The sequence below is a fragment of the Dipodomys ordii genome, unplaced genomic scaffold, assembly GCF_000151885.1.
Source record: "Dipodomys ordii isolate 6190 unplaced genomic scaffold, Dord_2.0 Scaffold67, whole genome shotgun sequence".
NCBI classification, from domain to species: domain Eukaryota; kingdom Metazoa; phylum Chordata; class Mammalia; order Rodentia; family Heteromyidae; genus Dipodomys; species Dipodomys ordii.
In genome coordinates, this window is record NW_012267283.1 from 994952 (window position 1) to 1011830 (window position 16879).

Genomic DNA, 16879 nt, shown 5'->3' on the forward strand with positions numbered 1-16879 from the left:
ACACACACACACACACACACACACACACAGGAACAGCGCCTAGGCCCTGAGTTCAAGTACACATACACACACACACACACACAGGAACAGTGCCTAGGCCCTGAGTTCAAGTACACACGTACACACACACACACACACACACATAGACACACACACACACACACACACACACACCCGTCTACCTTTAACCTTCTTTTAACCAGTCTTTTATTTTTCTGTTGTTCAGGTTTTTGTTGTTTTGCGGGGGTGGGGGGTTTGGTTTTTTTGCCTTGTTTTGTTTGGCTGGTACTGAGACTTGAACTCAGAGCCTTGCACTCCTGCTCAGCTTGCTTGCTTATGGCTGGCACTCTGTCATTTGCCCACCCCTCCAGACTGACTTTTTGTTGGTTAATGGGAGATGGAGTTGGGGACTTTGCTGTGCTGGCTGGCTTGTAATTGCAGTCCTCCAGGTTTCAGCTTTCTGAGCAGCTAGGTGTTAGCTTCTGTCTCCTGGCTCTCAGCATTGTTTTTCACTTCTTGCTTTTTTTGGGAAATTATTTGATAGCATACTAATAATAAATCTAATGTTTAAAGTGTCTTTCTTTTGTCTTGTTTCATTTAGAAGTTATTCATTTCTAATAATGGGTTCAAATAAAATTTCATTTCTTGGCTTTCTTTGTTTTATATAGGAATTCCTGTGTAATTGTAAATAATCAAAATATTGGAGCAGATTTTCCCTGGAGGAGTTTCTCATTTGTTGTGGAATACAATCATGCAGGACATTCATGTTGGAAGATGCATTGTGAAAAGTTGAACATTCCCTTTGTGGCCTTTAAAGTGATTCTTCCAGACACAGTCTTAGCCAGTAAGGAGACAATTCAAAATCCTGTTTTGTTCCATTAGAATAAAATTTTTCTACTTTGCATTTATCACCTATAGAAAGAAAATCCTTCCTTTATTCAGAGTACTTTTTATTATATTTTTATGCAATTGCTCGAACATGTACTATTATTATGTTTAGTGATATTTTTTTAAAAGAGAAAGGTCAGATGGTGGTCCAGAGAGTAAAGGGAGGAGAAGGAGGAGGGGAAACTGGAGTATTAAAAAATTTACAAAATAAAAAAGATGCTGGGCACCTGAGCTCACGCCTGCAATAGTAGCTACTCAGAAGACAGAGAATGGCCATTTGGAACCAGCTCAGGCAGGAAAATCCATGAGGCACTTATCTCAGAAGTGGTGCTGTGGCTCAAAAAGTGGTAGAGCTCTAGACTTGAGCAAAAGAAGTTCAGGGCTAGCACTCAGGCCCTGAGTTAACCCCTACAACCAACAACAACAAAAAAAGAAAATATAAATTTTTTCTTATCTAGGAAGTACCGTGCTGGATAGATTTGGTGGTTTTATTTTGGGAATTCAGATTCCATATGTGTTTTTTGCAACTGAAGGACTTCTTAATACTCCAGAAATACTTCAACTGCTGGAATCTAAGTAAGTTATTTATTTTATAACTTTAATAAATGTTGCATATATTTATGTTGGCAGGGTATATTATCCTGTGTATGTAGCATTATATCTCTCTGCTTTCTATCTGGAATTATACCATGTGAAAATAGTTTTCCAGAGAATTTGTATTAATTTATACTTCTATGAGCTTATAAGAAGTAGTTAAAACATAGGCAAGAGCCTATAGATTTGGGTTATAGAAGTGAGCTTAGTATGTGTCAGGCCATAGGTTCAATCCTCAGTATCCTCCCCTCAGACCAGTTTAAGGAAAAAAATAAAAGAAAACTAAGAATGGGAAATGTTTTAGTCTTACAATGTTTTGATTTCATAAGTTATTTCTTAAGAGATAAATACCATGTTAATGGTAGAGCACTAGCCTTGGCACGAAGGCCACATACATCTAAACTTTTATACAGAATACTCATAGTTTCTTTATTAAATTTTATAATAAATTAATATATTAAGAAAATACAGCAATTCAAATAATTTAATAAGCAGGACAGTAAAACAGACCTTGAAGAATTTGTTTATCTGTTTTTTTTTCACCCAAGCATCCTGTATTTTACAGCTATAGTATCACACTAGTGGAGAGATGCTGCAGTGAGTCACTGAAACTCTTTGGAAGTACAGAGTATTATGTGGTGGTAACAATTGATGAACACACTGCTATAATTTTACAGGTAAATTTAGTTTTAAAAAGTACAACTTTATATACAACTATGTAATTTATTAAGTAATTTATTCATTAAGTACTTTGTTAAAATTAATTGTGAAAAATGACTATTGCCAAACTTCTTTGATATCTTATAATTTTCAAGATTTTTTTTTTTTTGGTCAGTTGTGTGGTTTGAACTCAGGGCCTGGGTGCTGACCCTGAGCCTCTTTGTGCTCAAGGCTAGTGCTCTACCACTGGAGCCACAGTGCTACTTCCCATTTTATGAGTGGTTAATTAGAGATAAGAGTCTCATGGGGACTTTTCTTCTAGGGGCTGGCTTCAAACCACAATCCTCAGATCTCAGCCTCCTAAGTAGCTAGGATTATAGGCATGAGCCACCAGTGCCCAACAATACTGACCTATTTTTAAACACATTTGTAGAATAATTACATTTTAAGAAGCTTTAAAAAATAAAGCTTAATGGTAGAGCATTTGCCTAGCCAGTGCTAGGCAGTGATCCCCAGCACAACAACAACAACAAAAAGCCACTGTCTTTCTTACAACAGGGTACTCTATTAATTAATGATTAGAAATCCATAAACTCTTCTGGGATTGGTTTTTAAAGAGAGATTCTCATTAAAAAGCACATATATCATTTGGAAATTAAGATATATAAATTCTTGGTCGAATCTCTCATATGATTGCCTGACTGGAGTAGCAATTGCAAATAATTTAATGTTGTTAATTAAAAGTGGGGAGTAGGAACTAGGTTTTATGGTATGGTAAGATTTGATGAGCAAAATTAACAGTATGTGAATTATGATAAAGAGTTAGAGGTATGGCTAAAGTGCTAGACCATATACCTAGCAGTCACAAAGCCCTGAATTTGAATCCCAGTACTGCCAAAAAAAAAAAAAAAAGGTTGCCCTAAACCACTAGATAGGTTTTGTTTTATTTTGCAAGTCCTGGGGCTTGGACTCAGGGCCTGGGCAATGTCCCTGAGCTTCTTTCGCTCAAGGCTAGCACTCTTACCACTTGAGCCACAGCACCACTTCTGCTTTTTTCTGTTTATGTGATACTGAGGAATTGAACCCAGGGCTTCATGCATGCTAGGCAAGCACTCTACCACTAAACCACATGCCCAGACCTCTAAATAGGTACTCTTGGGAAGTCCATTAATCACTGCTTTCTCATGTCCCTTGCATAAACATACAGTACTAGTTATTCCATGGGTTTGTGTGTGCTGATCCTGGGGCTCAAACTTAGGGCCTGGGTGCTATCCCTGAGCTTCTTTTGCTCAAGGTTAGCATTCTACCACTTGAGTTGCAGCTACACTTCTGGTTTCTTTTATGATTACTTAGAGATAAAGAGTCTCTAAGACTTTTTGTCTGGGCTGGCTTCCAACCATGATCCTCAGATCTCAGCCTCCTGAGTAGCTAGGATTACAGATGTGAGCTGCTGGTTCATGGAATAGTTTTTAAACATTTTTATGGAGTAGTCAGACCCTAGTCCATAAAGACCATTGCCAAAATCGGGGCACTCTGTAGATAATACCTTCATCTCTGAAATCTTCGGAGACCCATGACTCTTTTCTTGTTGAAGTTGTCATCATATGTTTTATGTAGCTTTCCCCCTACTACTAATTTCAGTGTGATTTTAACTTTTCCATGAAATGTGAGTCCATAACTACACTCTTTCTTGAGTCATTTTTAACATATCATTTTGAAAATGAAACATAGTAATAGTTTTATAACAATACTTAACAATTTTTTCATTTTCTGTATTTTATGATAGGACCTGGAAGAACTGAATTATGAGAGAGCATCAGACAACATCATTATGAGGTTGATGGCATTATCATTCCAGTATAGTGATTGTTGGATCATAATATATATCAAGAGAACCTTAAATTCAGGGTAGGTTAGGTTTTTTAATCCAAGTCTTATTCATATTTCTTGTTATCAATTCACTTTTTTGGGAGAGAGGATTTTTTTTTAATTTTATTAATTGTACAAAGGAGATTCATTGTGATTTTTACATGCATCCATGAATGTATTTGACCAAATTAATCTCTACTATGTTGCTTTGTCTTAACTCTTCCCCTCATTTAAAGTTTGTTTTCTTAATGTATTTCATTGTATTATTTTCATACTACCCATTGTGGTGATTTTTGTCTCCAGGCACTGTGGCTAGATGGCCCAAGATATCCTGAGCTGCTGTTAATCCTTGTTTTAATGACCTGTAGTAGCTCGGTCTCAAAACAAGGCCCTCTCTCAAGATGGCACTTCATCACAGTTTTTTTAGATATGAGGAATGAAAGACCATTTGTCTGATTCTTGCCTGTCATGTTTGGGGAGTTACTGTCCTAAATCCTGTACTGGATTTAATGCACTGGGAGGTACAGGCTTGTCCCACAGGTAAAGTCTGCCAGGCTGTTGCAAAGGCTGCCCTAGTTGCCTTGCAGAGGCTTTGATTCCCTTCCCATTAATCTCCTCTGTCAGTGTTTTGTTTTACCCTGCTTTTCAGCTGTCCTTTCCCCCTTGAGTCTTGGTTGTTCTCTTCCAATCTTCCCAATACAATGTCCCCTTTTTCCCCCAGACTCTTCTTTCAGGACACCTCAGTTGTCTGCTTTGACATAGTTATGTGAATACTTTGCCTGTTCATCTAGTTTATTTTAAATAGGGATTCTCAAGATGGTGACACAATCATAGGAGATGACACAGGCTACTGTGGACATAATGTGCATATTGTCCCCTTCTCTCATCTTCAATGCTTTTAAGAATTACTGCCTTATTCATTTTATTTTAAATCATGACTAGCTTAATTTATCATTATGTTTCTCCTTTCCCTTACTATTAAACATGACGTATGATTTCTTCCTCCTTCTCTTTTATTCCCTGCCAGTTGGCTTTTCTCCCTAATTCTGTACTGATCTTTGTCTTTCAAAGGTCATTTGTAATTTTCTCATGATCTTCTCCAACAACACTTTTATCTTTCACTACTTTCAAGTATTTAACTCAATGGTCAGTGCTTTCTTTTTTGAAACTGTTCAGTTCCATGATTCTTTAGTGTTTTTGATGTTCTACATTCCTAACTACTTCTCTCTGCTTTTATTTCTTCTTTTTTCTAATTTCTAAATAATTTTGTTTTCTTCCTTCTTATTCTACTCATTGTACATCTAATCTACTCTTATAGCTTTAGTCACTATCTGTGTATATAATTATTACATTTAATTCTGCAGCTACCATGTCTCTTTGATATTTCCAACATGCATCTCTAATTTTTTTTGGAGGAGGGGTGGGTGTGAAGCTTGAGCTCTGGGCCTGGGCACTCTCCCATAGCTCTTCAGCTCAAGGCAAGTGCTCTATCACTTGAGCCACAGTGCCGGTTTACTGGTGGCTAATTGGAGATAAGAGTCTCACAGACTTTCCTGCTGGACTGGCTTTGAACCACGATCCTCAGATCTCAGCCTCCTGAGTAGCTAGGATTACAGGCATGAGCCACCAGAGCTCATGTTATTAAATGTTATTAAACATTTTCACCTTGATATTCCAGAGTCTCAAACTTTACATAATCAAATATGAAGTCGCTCTAATTACACCTCCACTTACTTGTCCCTTAGCTATTTTGGGCATTGCCTTTCTTTTCTAGAAAATAATTTATCTTTTGGATTCAACCACTGCACTTTCTCTTCCATCTGTTTCCTCTCCCTATGTATATCAGCGATGTCTTAATTCAGATTCTCCATTTATAAGGACTTTTGTAGCAAACTAACACTGTCTTCTCACCTTTCACTTTCCTCTACATGATGTTTTTGTACACTTACGTGATATCCCTAAAAACAAGCTCTGGTTATTTTGTTGTTATAACAAAAAACTTTTACAAGCCTGGAGCTGGTGGCTCATACCTGTAATGCTAGCTACTTAGGAGATTTGAGAATCAAGGTTTGACGCCAACCTGGGCAGGAATGTCTGTGAGACTTATCTCCAATTAATCACCCAAAAACCAGAAGTGGATCTGTGGCTCAAGTGCTAGACTTGAGCAAAAGAGCTCAGGAACAGTGCCCAGACCCTGAGTTCAGGCTCTACAATGGACAAAAAAAAAGTTTTTACAGAGTTAGTTATTATGTACTTAATACATACAAGTGACTCAATCTAACATTCAGACATCAGAATATAATCCTAACCTGTATTTTCAGGTGTATTTTTCACTGCTTTCCATATCAACCAAAAGGTCTGATCAGTCATTGGCCCATTTCTAGTTTTGTTCCTAATTTCTTTCTTCCTACATATTTTCTATTTCTAAATTGTCTAGTGAAATTGTGCTTATTTTCAGCATCTATTCCCAAATACTTCTTCCATTCAACTTTTCCACAACACCTACTGATACAGATTCAGATACGATCTCTATCTTTTAAAATGCTTAGCTCTCTACTTTTTTCCTCATCTTTGCTATTATTTATATTATCTTTTTGTAATATGTTTACATCATAGAGCACACCGCTTTTATATGATAGATGCTTGATAAATATCCATTGGCTGAATGAATGGATCATTTTGCCAAGCTGCAAGCTTGGCTTATTCTTTTTTTATTCCTTTTGTACTATAAATATATACCATATAATTCATAATAGAAGATTTTGTATATTTTAAAATTTAGTTATTAGAGAAGATATCAATATCTTAGGCATTACCTGTGTGCTTTGTTTTCTTAACTTCTTTCTCAACTCCATTTTGTTTACTGCTGTGTCATACTCTATACATAATCATTACCATATAGGGGTAAGTGTACATTGCAGTCTTTTAGTAGTAAATATTTTGGTTCTTCCTCTTTTTCTGTTAACAGTAACCTCTGGCAAATTATTTAGTAGAGTTTTCCTTTCTATTAGAAGTAAAAAGTAAAAATAATTCAAGTCTAAAAATTTCACTTTGAAGATGAATAAGGGCTGTAAGAGGACTGGCACTTGCTTGTGGAGCATTTTAAAGCATTATTAGAACTTGGAAGTATTTTAAGTATAACTGATTTGGAAATTTTCTAATATCATTTTTAGCTTACTATCTACCTATAATTCTGGTGGAATAATTAAAGTATAGGGGAGAATAAGAGGAGATTTAAACTTAGTTTTACCCAAGATTTTTTATGAAAAAAGAATGTTGGGGATGTAAAGGGTCACTCGTGGTAGTGCAATGCTCTAAAATACAAGTATTTTCAGACTTTGAGTTTCTCAGTTCTGTGTTATTGTCACATTTATGAAGTGTTTTAATGAACTGACCAGATGGGGAAATTTAAAATACAGAAGAAACTGAATTATCTCAGTAGTTTAGACCATTAGTTATTGAAGAAGGATGTCAGTAGTCCATGAGAACACCCCTTGGTTCAATGGTCTGCTAGGAAGACTCATCACATATATGTATGGATATGATTTATTGCAGTATAAAGTTCCAATTCAGAATTCACAAGAGAATCTTATGAGGCAAACTCCAGAGGAAAGAGGAAGCTTCTCTCCTAATTCACACAAAATAGTACTTAATTTCCTCAGCAGCAAACTAATAACACCTACAAACTTCTGTCCAGCATGTAAGGTTATTAGAAACAAAGGAGCCAAGGTTTATATTGAAGAATGTTATGTAGGTACCATGTGTTTAGCACTGGTCAAAGTTTCAAACTCTAAGAAGGAAAACAAGTATTTAACAAGGTCTATATCGTTTGTTCAAGCACAGTGAGCCACTCTCACCAACTTATTACTCTTATGGGAAACTTTCCTGACAAAGAAGCCAACTCAAAGGAAAAGGGAGCCAAAAAAAATGAAGGGAGCCATTATCCTGATGTTTTTGTGTTCCTAGATCCAAGAACGTTTCCCCTTGAATTTCTCGATAACAAAAGCCAGTAATGCATAGGGTGCAGGCAAACATTCATGTCTGACCTGTTTAGTAGCCATAGAAAGAGAAAAAGAGTATTTTTTTTGTTGGTCTTGGGGCCTGGGCACTGTCCCTTAGCTCTACACCTCAAGGCGAGCGCTCTGCCGCTTGAGCAACAGTGCCATTTCTGGTTTCCTGGTGGTTTATTGGAGATAAGATTCTCACTGACTTCCTGCCTGGGCTAGCTTTGAACCATGATCCTCAGATCTCAGCCTCCAGAGTAGCTAGGATTATAGGAGTGAGCCACCTGCACCCGGCTTCATAATGGTTTTTAAGGGAAAAGATCCAGGAAATATTTTGGGTATTCTGGCTGTAGTCATATGGTTATATCTGGACTTTCTACTGCAACTGGGAAGATAGAATATTCTAGTTGGCTAGGCTTTGGTCATAGTCATCTCTAGGGCTAATAAAATGATGGGCTAAATTTCTCCCCTTACCTGTCATCCTCTATACATCAACATCCTGTAGTTAACAGCACTATTAAAATATGGAAGTGAATCATATTTTTTCTGAACAGTGCAATGTGGACAAAAAGCATGACTTTGCCCACATTTTTATTATCTTAGCTATTATGAAATGTGGAAAACAAAGTAAATATAACAAGGTTGCAAATGAGTAAAAGCATAGTAATAAAATTCTTCTTAGGTATCATCTTACAGAAAAGATACTTCATCACCTCGCATTGATTTATGCAGCTTTGGTTTCTTCTGGCCTTAAATCTGAAGAACTGGATGTAAAGGTATTATTTTCCTATATGTTTGTTCATAAACCAGAATTAGCCAGCTGCTGATAGCTCATGCCTGTAATCCTAGCTACTCAGGAGACTGAGTTTGGAGGCTCATGTTTTATTGCCAATTTGGGCAGGAAGCCTGTGAGACTCTTATCTCCAATTAAGCACCAAAAAAAGCTGGAAGTGAGCCAGGCACTGGTTGCTCACATGTAGCTATTTAGGAGGCTGAGATCTGAGGATCACAACTCAACTCGAAGCTAGCCTGGGCAGAATGAGATTCTTATCTCCAATAAACTATTCAGAAAAAGTCAGAAGTCATGCTGTGGTTCAAGTGGTAGAGTACTAGCCTTGAGCAAAAAAGCTCAGGGACAGTGTACAAGCCCTGAGTTCAAGCCTCAGGACTTGCACCAAAAGAAAAAATATATATATTTTAAATATATATATATATATATATATATATATATGAACTCATGTGCCGAGTGAAAAAAGGCACTAAATGGACAGAATAAAAACTGCTTGAAACTGGAAAATTGAGAGGAATGTTGGGTTGGGAGGGATGAGGGAGAATGGTGAAAAGGGTGATATCAATCAAGATGCAATCTGGTTATAAACTGATCAGTTGAATGTTAACACAAAGGTGTTAACACCTTATGGTAACTACCAAAAGATAATAAAAATAAAACTTTAAAAGTAAAACACTAAATGCTTTTAAAAAGAGGAAAAAACTGCTTGAAAGCCAAATAAAGAACAGCTTCTAATAAAGAACTTAAACTTCACATAGCACAAGCTGTAGAGCACCTGCCTAGCATGCTTGAAACCCCATGAGTTCAAAAAAGCATGAGTTCAAACCCCAGTACAAAAAAAAAGAAGAAAAGAGGGAAGGTGGCTCAGTGGTAGAGCACTTGCCTTGCCGGCATGAGGCCCTGGGTTCCATTCCTCAGCACCACATAAGCAGAAAAAAAGCCAGAAGTGGCGCTGTGGCTCAAGTCATAGAGTGCTAGCCTTGAGCTGAATTGCTGAGGGACTGTGCCCAGGCCCAGAGTTCCGGCCCCAGGACCAAAAAAAAAAAAAGAAAAGAAAGAAAACTCGGCCATTCCCAGCCTGTATATTACCGATACTTCTGAAGATCTGTACTGATATTCTAGCACTCAAGTAGAAATGTCCACAATGAAGAGCCTACACGTACCTCAAACTCTTCATGTCTAGAGTACAACAGATGATCCTACTCAAGCTTATTTTATAGCATCACTGTTTTAGTATAATCAATAGTGAATAGTGAAGTCCTTTTTACTAAAAACAAAAACAAACACCTTTTCATTGTTATAAAAGTGATTTAGAGAGGGGTTGCAGTTAGTGAGATCCCCTTTTTTAACTCTGCCATGTCTCTAACATATGCCTCTCCTATGCTCCACTACCATTTCTCTCAATTAGGCCTCTCTTGCCTCTGATTGAGTTTTAAAGCACCTTCCTAACTAATCACCCTTTTTGTACTCTTTCCCCACTCTATCACATTGGTATAGACACCAGTTACACTTCTGAAATAGAGCTGTGAAAATTTCACTACTTACACTATAAACTTATGGAGGCAAGAGAACATGTCTATTTATTTTTGTGTTCCTGACACTTGCACAAATCCAAGCAGATGGTAGGCTCTTGCAAGTATTCACCTGTACATTGACATTTCTTGCTTAAAAATCTTCTATTTCAAAAGAGAGTTTTCTATTTCAAAAGAGAATTCAAACTTTTCCACAATTTAACCCCAAGTAATCCTTCCTTTAACTTCATAGTTGAGAACTATTAGGTTTAATCTAAGAAAGGCAAAATAGGAAATACTACTAGTGATTTTCAATTGCCATTCTGCCTAACAATACTAAAATGTATTTCCAAAAACTTTATGAGTAAATGCAGAATGGAAGTGAAGAAAAACAATTTAGTTCCAAAGTCAGAACATGTTAGGATATACATTTAAAGAAGGAAAGAAAATTGGTTGTTGTCACAAAAAAATATCCTGGTTTTCACATAGATACATTAATATATTTAAAATAGCCTTAAAGAATCCACTGTTGATAGGTACTAATGCATAGCTTGTAATCCTAGCTACTTAGGAGGTTGTGACCTGAGGATCATGGTTCAGAGCCAGCCTGGGTAGGAAAGATTGTGAGACTCCAATTGCTCACCAAAAAGCTGGAAGTGGAGCTGTGGCTCAAGTGGTAGAGTGTCAGCCTTGAGCAAAAAAGCTCAGGGACAGCATGTAGGTCTTGCTTTCAAGGCCTAGGACAGGAACAACAGGCCAACTTCACTAATTTTCTGACGTACTATAATCTTGCTGACTTTGTTTGTTGTGTTAGTTACTAAGAGCTACTCACTAAAACCTAACAGTATTTTTTAAAGAATCCAGTTTTAAATTTTTCTTTTCTTTTTTTTGGTCAGTTGTGGGGCTTGAACTATGGGCTTAGGCACTGTCCCGGTGCTCTTCAGCTTAAGGCCGGTGTTCTACCACGTGAGCCACAGTGCTACTTCTGGTTTTCTAGTGGTTTATTGGAGATAAGAGTCTAACGGCCTTTCCTGCCTGGGCTGGCTTTGACCCCTGATCCTCATATCTCAGCCTCCTGCGTAGCTAGGATTACAGGCGTGAGCCATCGGTCATCGGCGCGGTTAAAATTTCCTCTTTATTTCAAAGTTTTTGAGTGCTAATTTTGCTTTTTGATATTTCCTATAATGTAACATATAATGTATATATTTTAGCTTGTAATTACTCCAGGAGGAGAAAAGACTGCATCAATAATTCGTCAAATTGCTGATCACAGTTTAATGAGCTCCAAAAGAGATCCTCATGAATGGCTGGATAAATCATGGCTTGAAGTTTTACCATCCAAGGTTTATTTTTTAATGTATAAATTAGATTATCTACCAAGCAAATAAGAATACATATAACTTTTCTCTCCCTCTTTCCATTCCTCTAACTCTTCCTTCTTTCTTTTCTTCCTACCTACCTTCCTTCCTTTTCTTCCTTCTGGTAGTACTAGAGTACAAACTCAAGTCTTCTAGGCAGATAGATACTCTACAACTTGAGCACTGCTCCAACCTTCTTTTTTTTAAATTATTTTTCAAGTAGGATATCACATTTTTGCCTGGGGCTGGCCTTGGACCTTGGTCCTTCTACTTATGCCTCTCAAGTAGCTGAGATTACACCACCACGCCCAGCTTCTTAAGTGTCTGGGTGAATTTTTGCCAGAGTAGCCTTGAACCTAATCCTCCTGATCTCTGCCTCTTGCATGGCTAGATTGTGAGACATTGGGTCTGGCTAATTTCCTTTTTGGTAGTATATTTTTCCAGATGCCCCAAATTAAGTGGTAGGTTCAGTGACAGAAATTTTAGCATAAATGTGTCACTTTTGAAAGACTGCTGGCTGATTATTCCTTAAACTGTTTTCTAGGAAGAAATGTACTTACTTGATTTTCCATGCATTAACCCATTGGTGGCTCAGCTGATGTTAAATCAAGTGCCTTCGCTGCATTGGCTGTTATCAGCAACCCCATGTCAACTTCAGGAAATTCTACCCAGCGTTCCAGAAAAAGTGTTAAAGGTTAGTTAAGATCTATATTCTTGTATTTCTCTCCCATTTCCATTTAAGTATCTATTTTTTATAGGAGTTTCAAAATTAAGGTAAACAACTTTATTTTGAACTTCACATAAGCAAAGAAACTACTTGAATTAAATTCCATATCTAATTCCCATTGGTTGCTAGTCAAAGTTATATTTAAAACCTATTTTATATAGGAAGGGGAAACAAAGGAGGAGTCAACAATGCTTGATAAGAAATGTACTCATTATCTTGCTCATGTAATTGTAACTCCTCTGTACGGTATTTTCACAATAAAAAAAAACCTATTTTATATGGACTAGTCAGTGAAATTTATCAAGCTCTGAATCATTTTGAAACAATATTGTGTCCATAAATAGTTGTGTTCCCTGTTCACATGTTCACACTGCATTACCTCTTCCAAAGCCCTTAAGTTCTTCTTTTTAGCAATAAAAAGAACATAAGCCTTACTGGTAATTTTTTTAAAAAATTTTTATTGTAGGGCTGGGAAGGTGGCTCAGTGGTAGAGTGCTTGCCTTGAATGCATGAGGCCCTGGGTTTGCTTCCTCAACACCACATAAGCAAAAAGAAAAAAGCCGGAAGTGGCGCTGTGGCTCAAGTGGTAGAGTGCTAGCCTTGAGCTGAAGAGCTGAGGGACAGCGCCCAGGCCCAGAGTTCAGGCCCCACAAGGTCCCGGACCCAAAAAAAATTTTAAAAAATTTTATTGTAAAGATACTGTATAGACGGGTTACAGTTACATGAGTAAGGTAATGAGTACATTTCCTATCAAGCATTGTTACCCCCTCCTTTGTTTTTCTCCTACTAACCCTTCCCTCTCCACCTTCCCCACTCCCCCCCCTCCCAAGTTGTCAAGTTCATTTCCAAGATAGTATCTTGTATGTCTCATTGTTACAGTGGGTCAGACTGTATCCTTGTTTCAGCATGTTGTTATTTCCCTTACCTTCCCCAAATTAGAAAAATGTATATAAAACTCTTACCAAGAAAATAGTACTTGTGTATACCTTGCATCACTAAAATTTTTGTCATATTTGCTGTAAATCTAAAACTACTCAAAAAATAAATTTGCCAAAAATTGTGTCATAGCTAGGGATGGGGGCTCCCGTGGTGGCAGCATGCCTACCTACAAGCAGGACGCCTGCCTTCAAACAAACAAAAATCAAAATATATTAATGTAACAATACAGAAACAAAAAAAGAAAAACAACTTCTATTATAAATGTGTAGGAAATAAATGCAAACAATAGTGTTTTTCTTTTAATTATGGGCTTAATATACAGGTCAATATAATATCTGCGGATAGACTATTTACAGACTTTGCTTTCTTCCCATATAGATAAGCATCATTATTTGAGTGACATGCTTTCTGTATAATAAACATTATTACCTATGAGGCTAATGTTTGTATTGTATGACATTAATTAGCTTCTTTTTATCTTTAGCATTTTTGTAGCATCACTTCCTTATTCAAGATTAATTCTTCCTCCATAACAAAATCACCTCCAAGTTTATCACCTCAGGAAGACAGGAATGATATTAGTAACTTTATTTCTCAGAATTCAGCTTCGGACCTTTCAGACTCTGCCATTCAAGAGCATAATAATGACTATTGCCCATACTCAGAATCAGAGGAGACAGTGAAGGAAGACACAAACATCCCTACAAATTACAACTCTTCTTTCATGGAACTAAGAAAAACCCCATGTATTTTACCTCCTGTGACTTCTTACACTCTAACCAGCAATTTGAAAAGCTTTCATTGTAGCCCCAATGTTGAACAAAGCAGTCCTTTTCTGATTAATACAGCAACCAAGAAATCAGTTTGTAACTCCTTTCCAAATCAGAATGATCCTGGGTCAGATATCTTTTCTTTGGGTCTAACACAGATAAATCGTGAAACTCAGAGGGGAACAACCCCTAATTTCATAAATTATCAGAAAAAAAGACCACCAGGAACAAAAGCAGTATCTGCCCCTATGTTTTCAGTAGAGGACTCTCTCTCGTCATGGGACTTCCATCATGGGAACTTTAGGAAAAACGTATGTAAGAAACAAAATCACTCATTCAACTTGAAATATGGAGTAGAGTCTACCTATGACAAATGGTACTCTCAAAAAGATAATTTACTTACTAATCAGCAGGAGTCTCTATCAGATGAATTGGAAAGTTTTACATGTGAAAGTTCAAATATTGGGACTACGACTTTGTGGAGACAATTACCATCTGTTCCCAGTCTGAATGTATTCAGTGTTTCTGACTCTAATGCAAATCAAAAAGAAATTAGCAGCCTTAGTATGTACCCAAGACCTGGAAAATGTTCAGGACAGAAAAGATATCTTGAATCATCATCTAATTCAGGAGACAAGGAACCATTAGCAGGTAACAATAATCATTTATATAACTATTTCAATTTTAACTTTAAAAACATAGAACCAAAGTCAGGTACTGGTGGCTCATGACTGTAATCCTCGTTATTCACGAAACTGAGATCTGAGAATCATAGTTTGAAGCCAGCCTGCTCAGGAAAGTCCATGAGACTCTCCAATTAACCACCAGAAAACCAGAAGTGGCACTGTAGCTCAAAGTGGTAGAGCTCTAGTCTGAGTAAAAAAATCTCAGAGACAGCACCCAAGCCAAATTCAAGCTCCATGACTAACAGAAGGGTGGAAAAAAGCCCCCCCACACACCCCAAAAAACCCACAAAAGACAGAACCATTTCCAAATTTTAACAAAATTTTAATGTTAACACTTAAAATGCTCCAGAAACTTTTAGGTCAAAGAGAAAATCAGAACTTTTGGACCTAAAAAAATACAAAGAAAATATGTCAAACTGCTTCAGCTTTAAATGAACTAAGCATTCAATTTGAAAAGTTAAAAATAAAATTATCTGGATCACTTCTCAGTCTTGTGGCTAAGATCAAACATAACAATACAGGGATAACAATATATGGATATCCATATATAAATAATATGTACATTAGCATACATGATTAACAAATGGGAATTACTAAGTAGGTACAACCATGGGAAAGCTGTCAGATATAGAAAAAACCTTATATTCTTAGAAATTTTATACTTGGCTTTGTGGGCTATTATGCAGAAAAGAACTGAATTCTATCATGCTGATAGCTTGAAATCAGCTAGAGAAACTGGCAGTCATTACAAATAAGGTTTTTCCCTATTTCTGGTAATCCCACTTTGTAAAATACTTGTTAAATATTTACCAGCAAACTCCAGGTACCTAACCCAGCTCTCTCATAGCTTCACAGAGAAGGAAGAGAATCCTATTATCATTAACAGCCCCAGACTTGGGGCTGGGGCTTGCTCAAGTGGTAGAGCACCTGCACAGCAAGTGTGAGGCACTAAGTTTAAATCTCACTACTGCCAAAAATATAAATGAAAAAATTCCCCATGATTACTCATGTGTAAGCATGTTTTTTAGTTTGAGGTGAAAATTTGTTTTCCTCACACAGATTGATTTCTAAACACACAACTCCCCAGGAAATTATATCCCTAATGAATATGATCTTTCTCATTCTAGAGGCTATATGTTTATGAGAAGACAGTCATAGTGAAATAGGAATAGTAAGGGGAAACTAAGAAGAAAAGGAAAACAAAACAGACTAATAGAATTGCATACATTCTCATGACATTGTTTTAAAAAAGTACAGACAGAATAAGTATTTGCGTGAGGTTCACAGTCAGGGTAAGCTTCTGACATATTTAGTTTAGGATGAGATAGAAACCTTCAAGAACTAGGAAACCCTGACTTGCTTCCGAAGCCAGTGGCTCGTGTCTATAATCCTAGCTACTCAGGAGTCTAAGATGTGAGGATCATGGTTTGAAGCCAGCCAGGCAGGAAAGTCCCTAAGACTCTCTTCTCCAATTAACCACCAGAAAACCAGAAGTGGTACTGTGACTCAAAGTGGTAGAGTACTAGCCTTAAGCAAAAAACCTCAGGTTAGTGCCTAGGACCTAAGTTCAAGTCTCATGACTGACAAAAAAAAAAAAAAAGAATCAGGAAACACTTTAGAGATGATTGTAGTATAATTTCACAGAAGAAATTAAAGTCCAGGGAGATTTCACTATTTACACACAGTATGTGCATAGTAATTTTTAGTACTATACCTGTGGCTAGACATGCACTTATATTTAAAATATTATTTTAATATTTTTATCTTAGTTTAGAAATTTTAACAGTATAAATTGATAAGATAGGATCCACTCATATTTTAGAAAAAAATAACTACACTTTACTATTATATGTAATAAAATAGTTTTCCCTTTTCTCCTTTGAACAGGTTCAATGTACTCAAAATTACCACCACAGAAAAAAAGACGCCTAATGTATGAAAAAGTTCCAGGAAGAAGTGATGGACAAACTCGGCTGAGGTTTTTTTGAAAGAGGGAATGAGCAGTGTTAAATGCCAGATTCTCCTGCTTTTCATAATCTAGTAGCAAAATAATTATTTAGATTTGCATATATATTTTAAAATG

General features: G+C 36.8%; 1 protein-coding gene across 1 annotated transcript in view; it reads left to right on the forward strand.

The window, feature by feature from the left end:
- LOC105990736 (chromosome unknown open reading frame, human C9orf84) overlaps positions 1-16879 on the forward strand; it is a 67797-nt gene extending 50918 nt beyond the window's left edge. Inside the window, exons 16-24 of the mRNA XM_013023221.1 lie at positions 669-844; positions 1347-1464; positions 2048-2159; positions 3929-4050; positions 8698-8791; positions 11528-11659; positions 12219-12368; positions 13825-14761; positions 16684-16879. Coding sequence (XP_012878675.1) covers positions 669-844; positions 1347-1464; positions 2048-2159; positions 3929-4050; positions 8698-8791; positions 11528-11659; positions 12219-12368; positions 13825-14761; positions 16684-16784 — 1942 coding nt within the window. The 3' untranslated portion in view covers positions 16785-16879. The remainder of the gene's footprint in view (positions 1-668; positions 845-1346; positions 1465-2047; positions 2160-3928; positions 4051-8697; positions 8792-11527; positions 11660-12218; positions 12369-13824; positions 14762-16683) is intronic.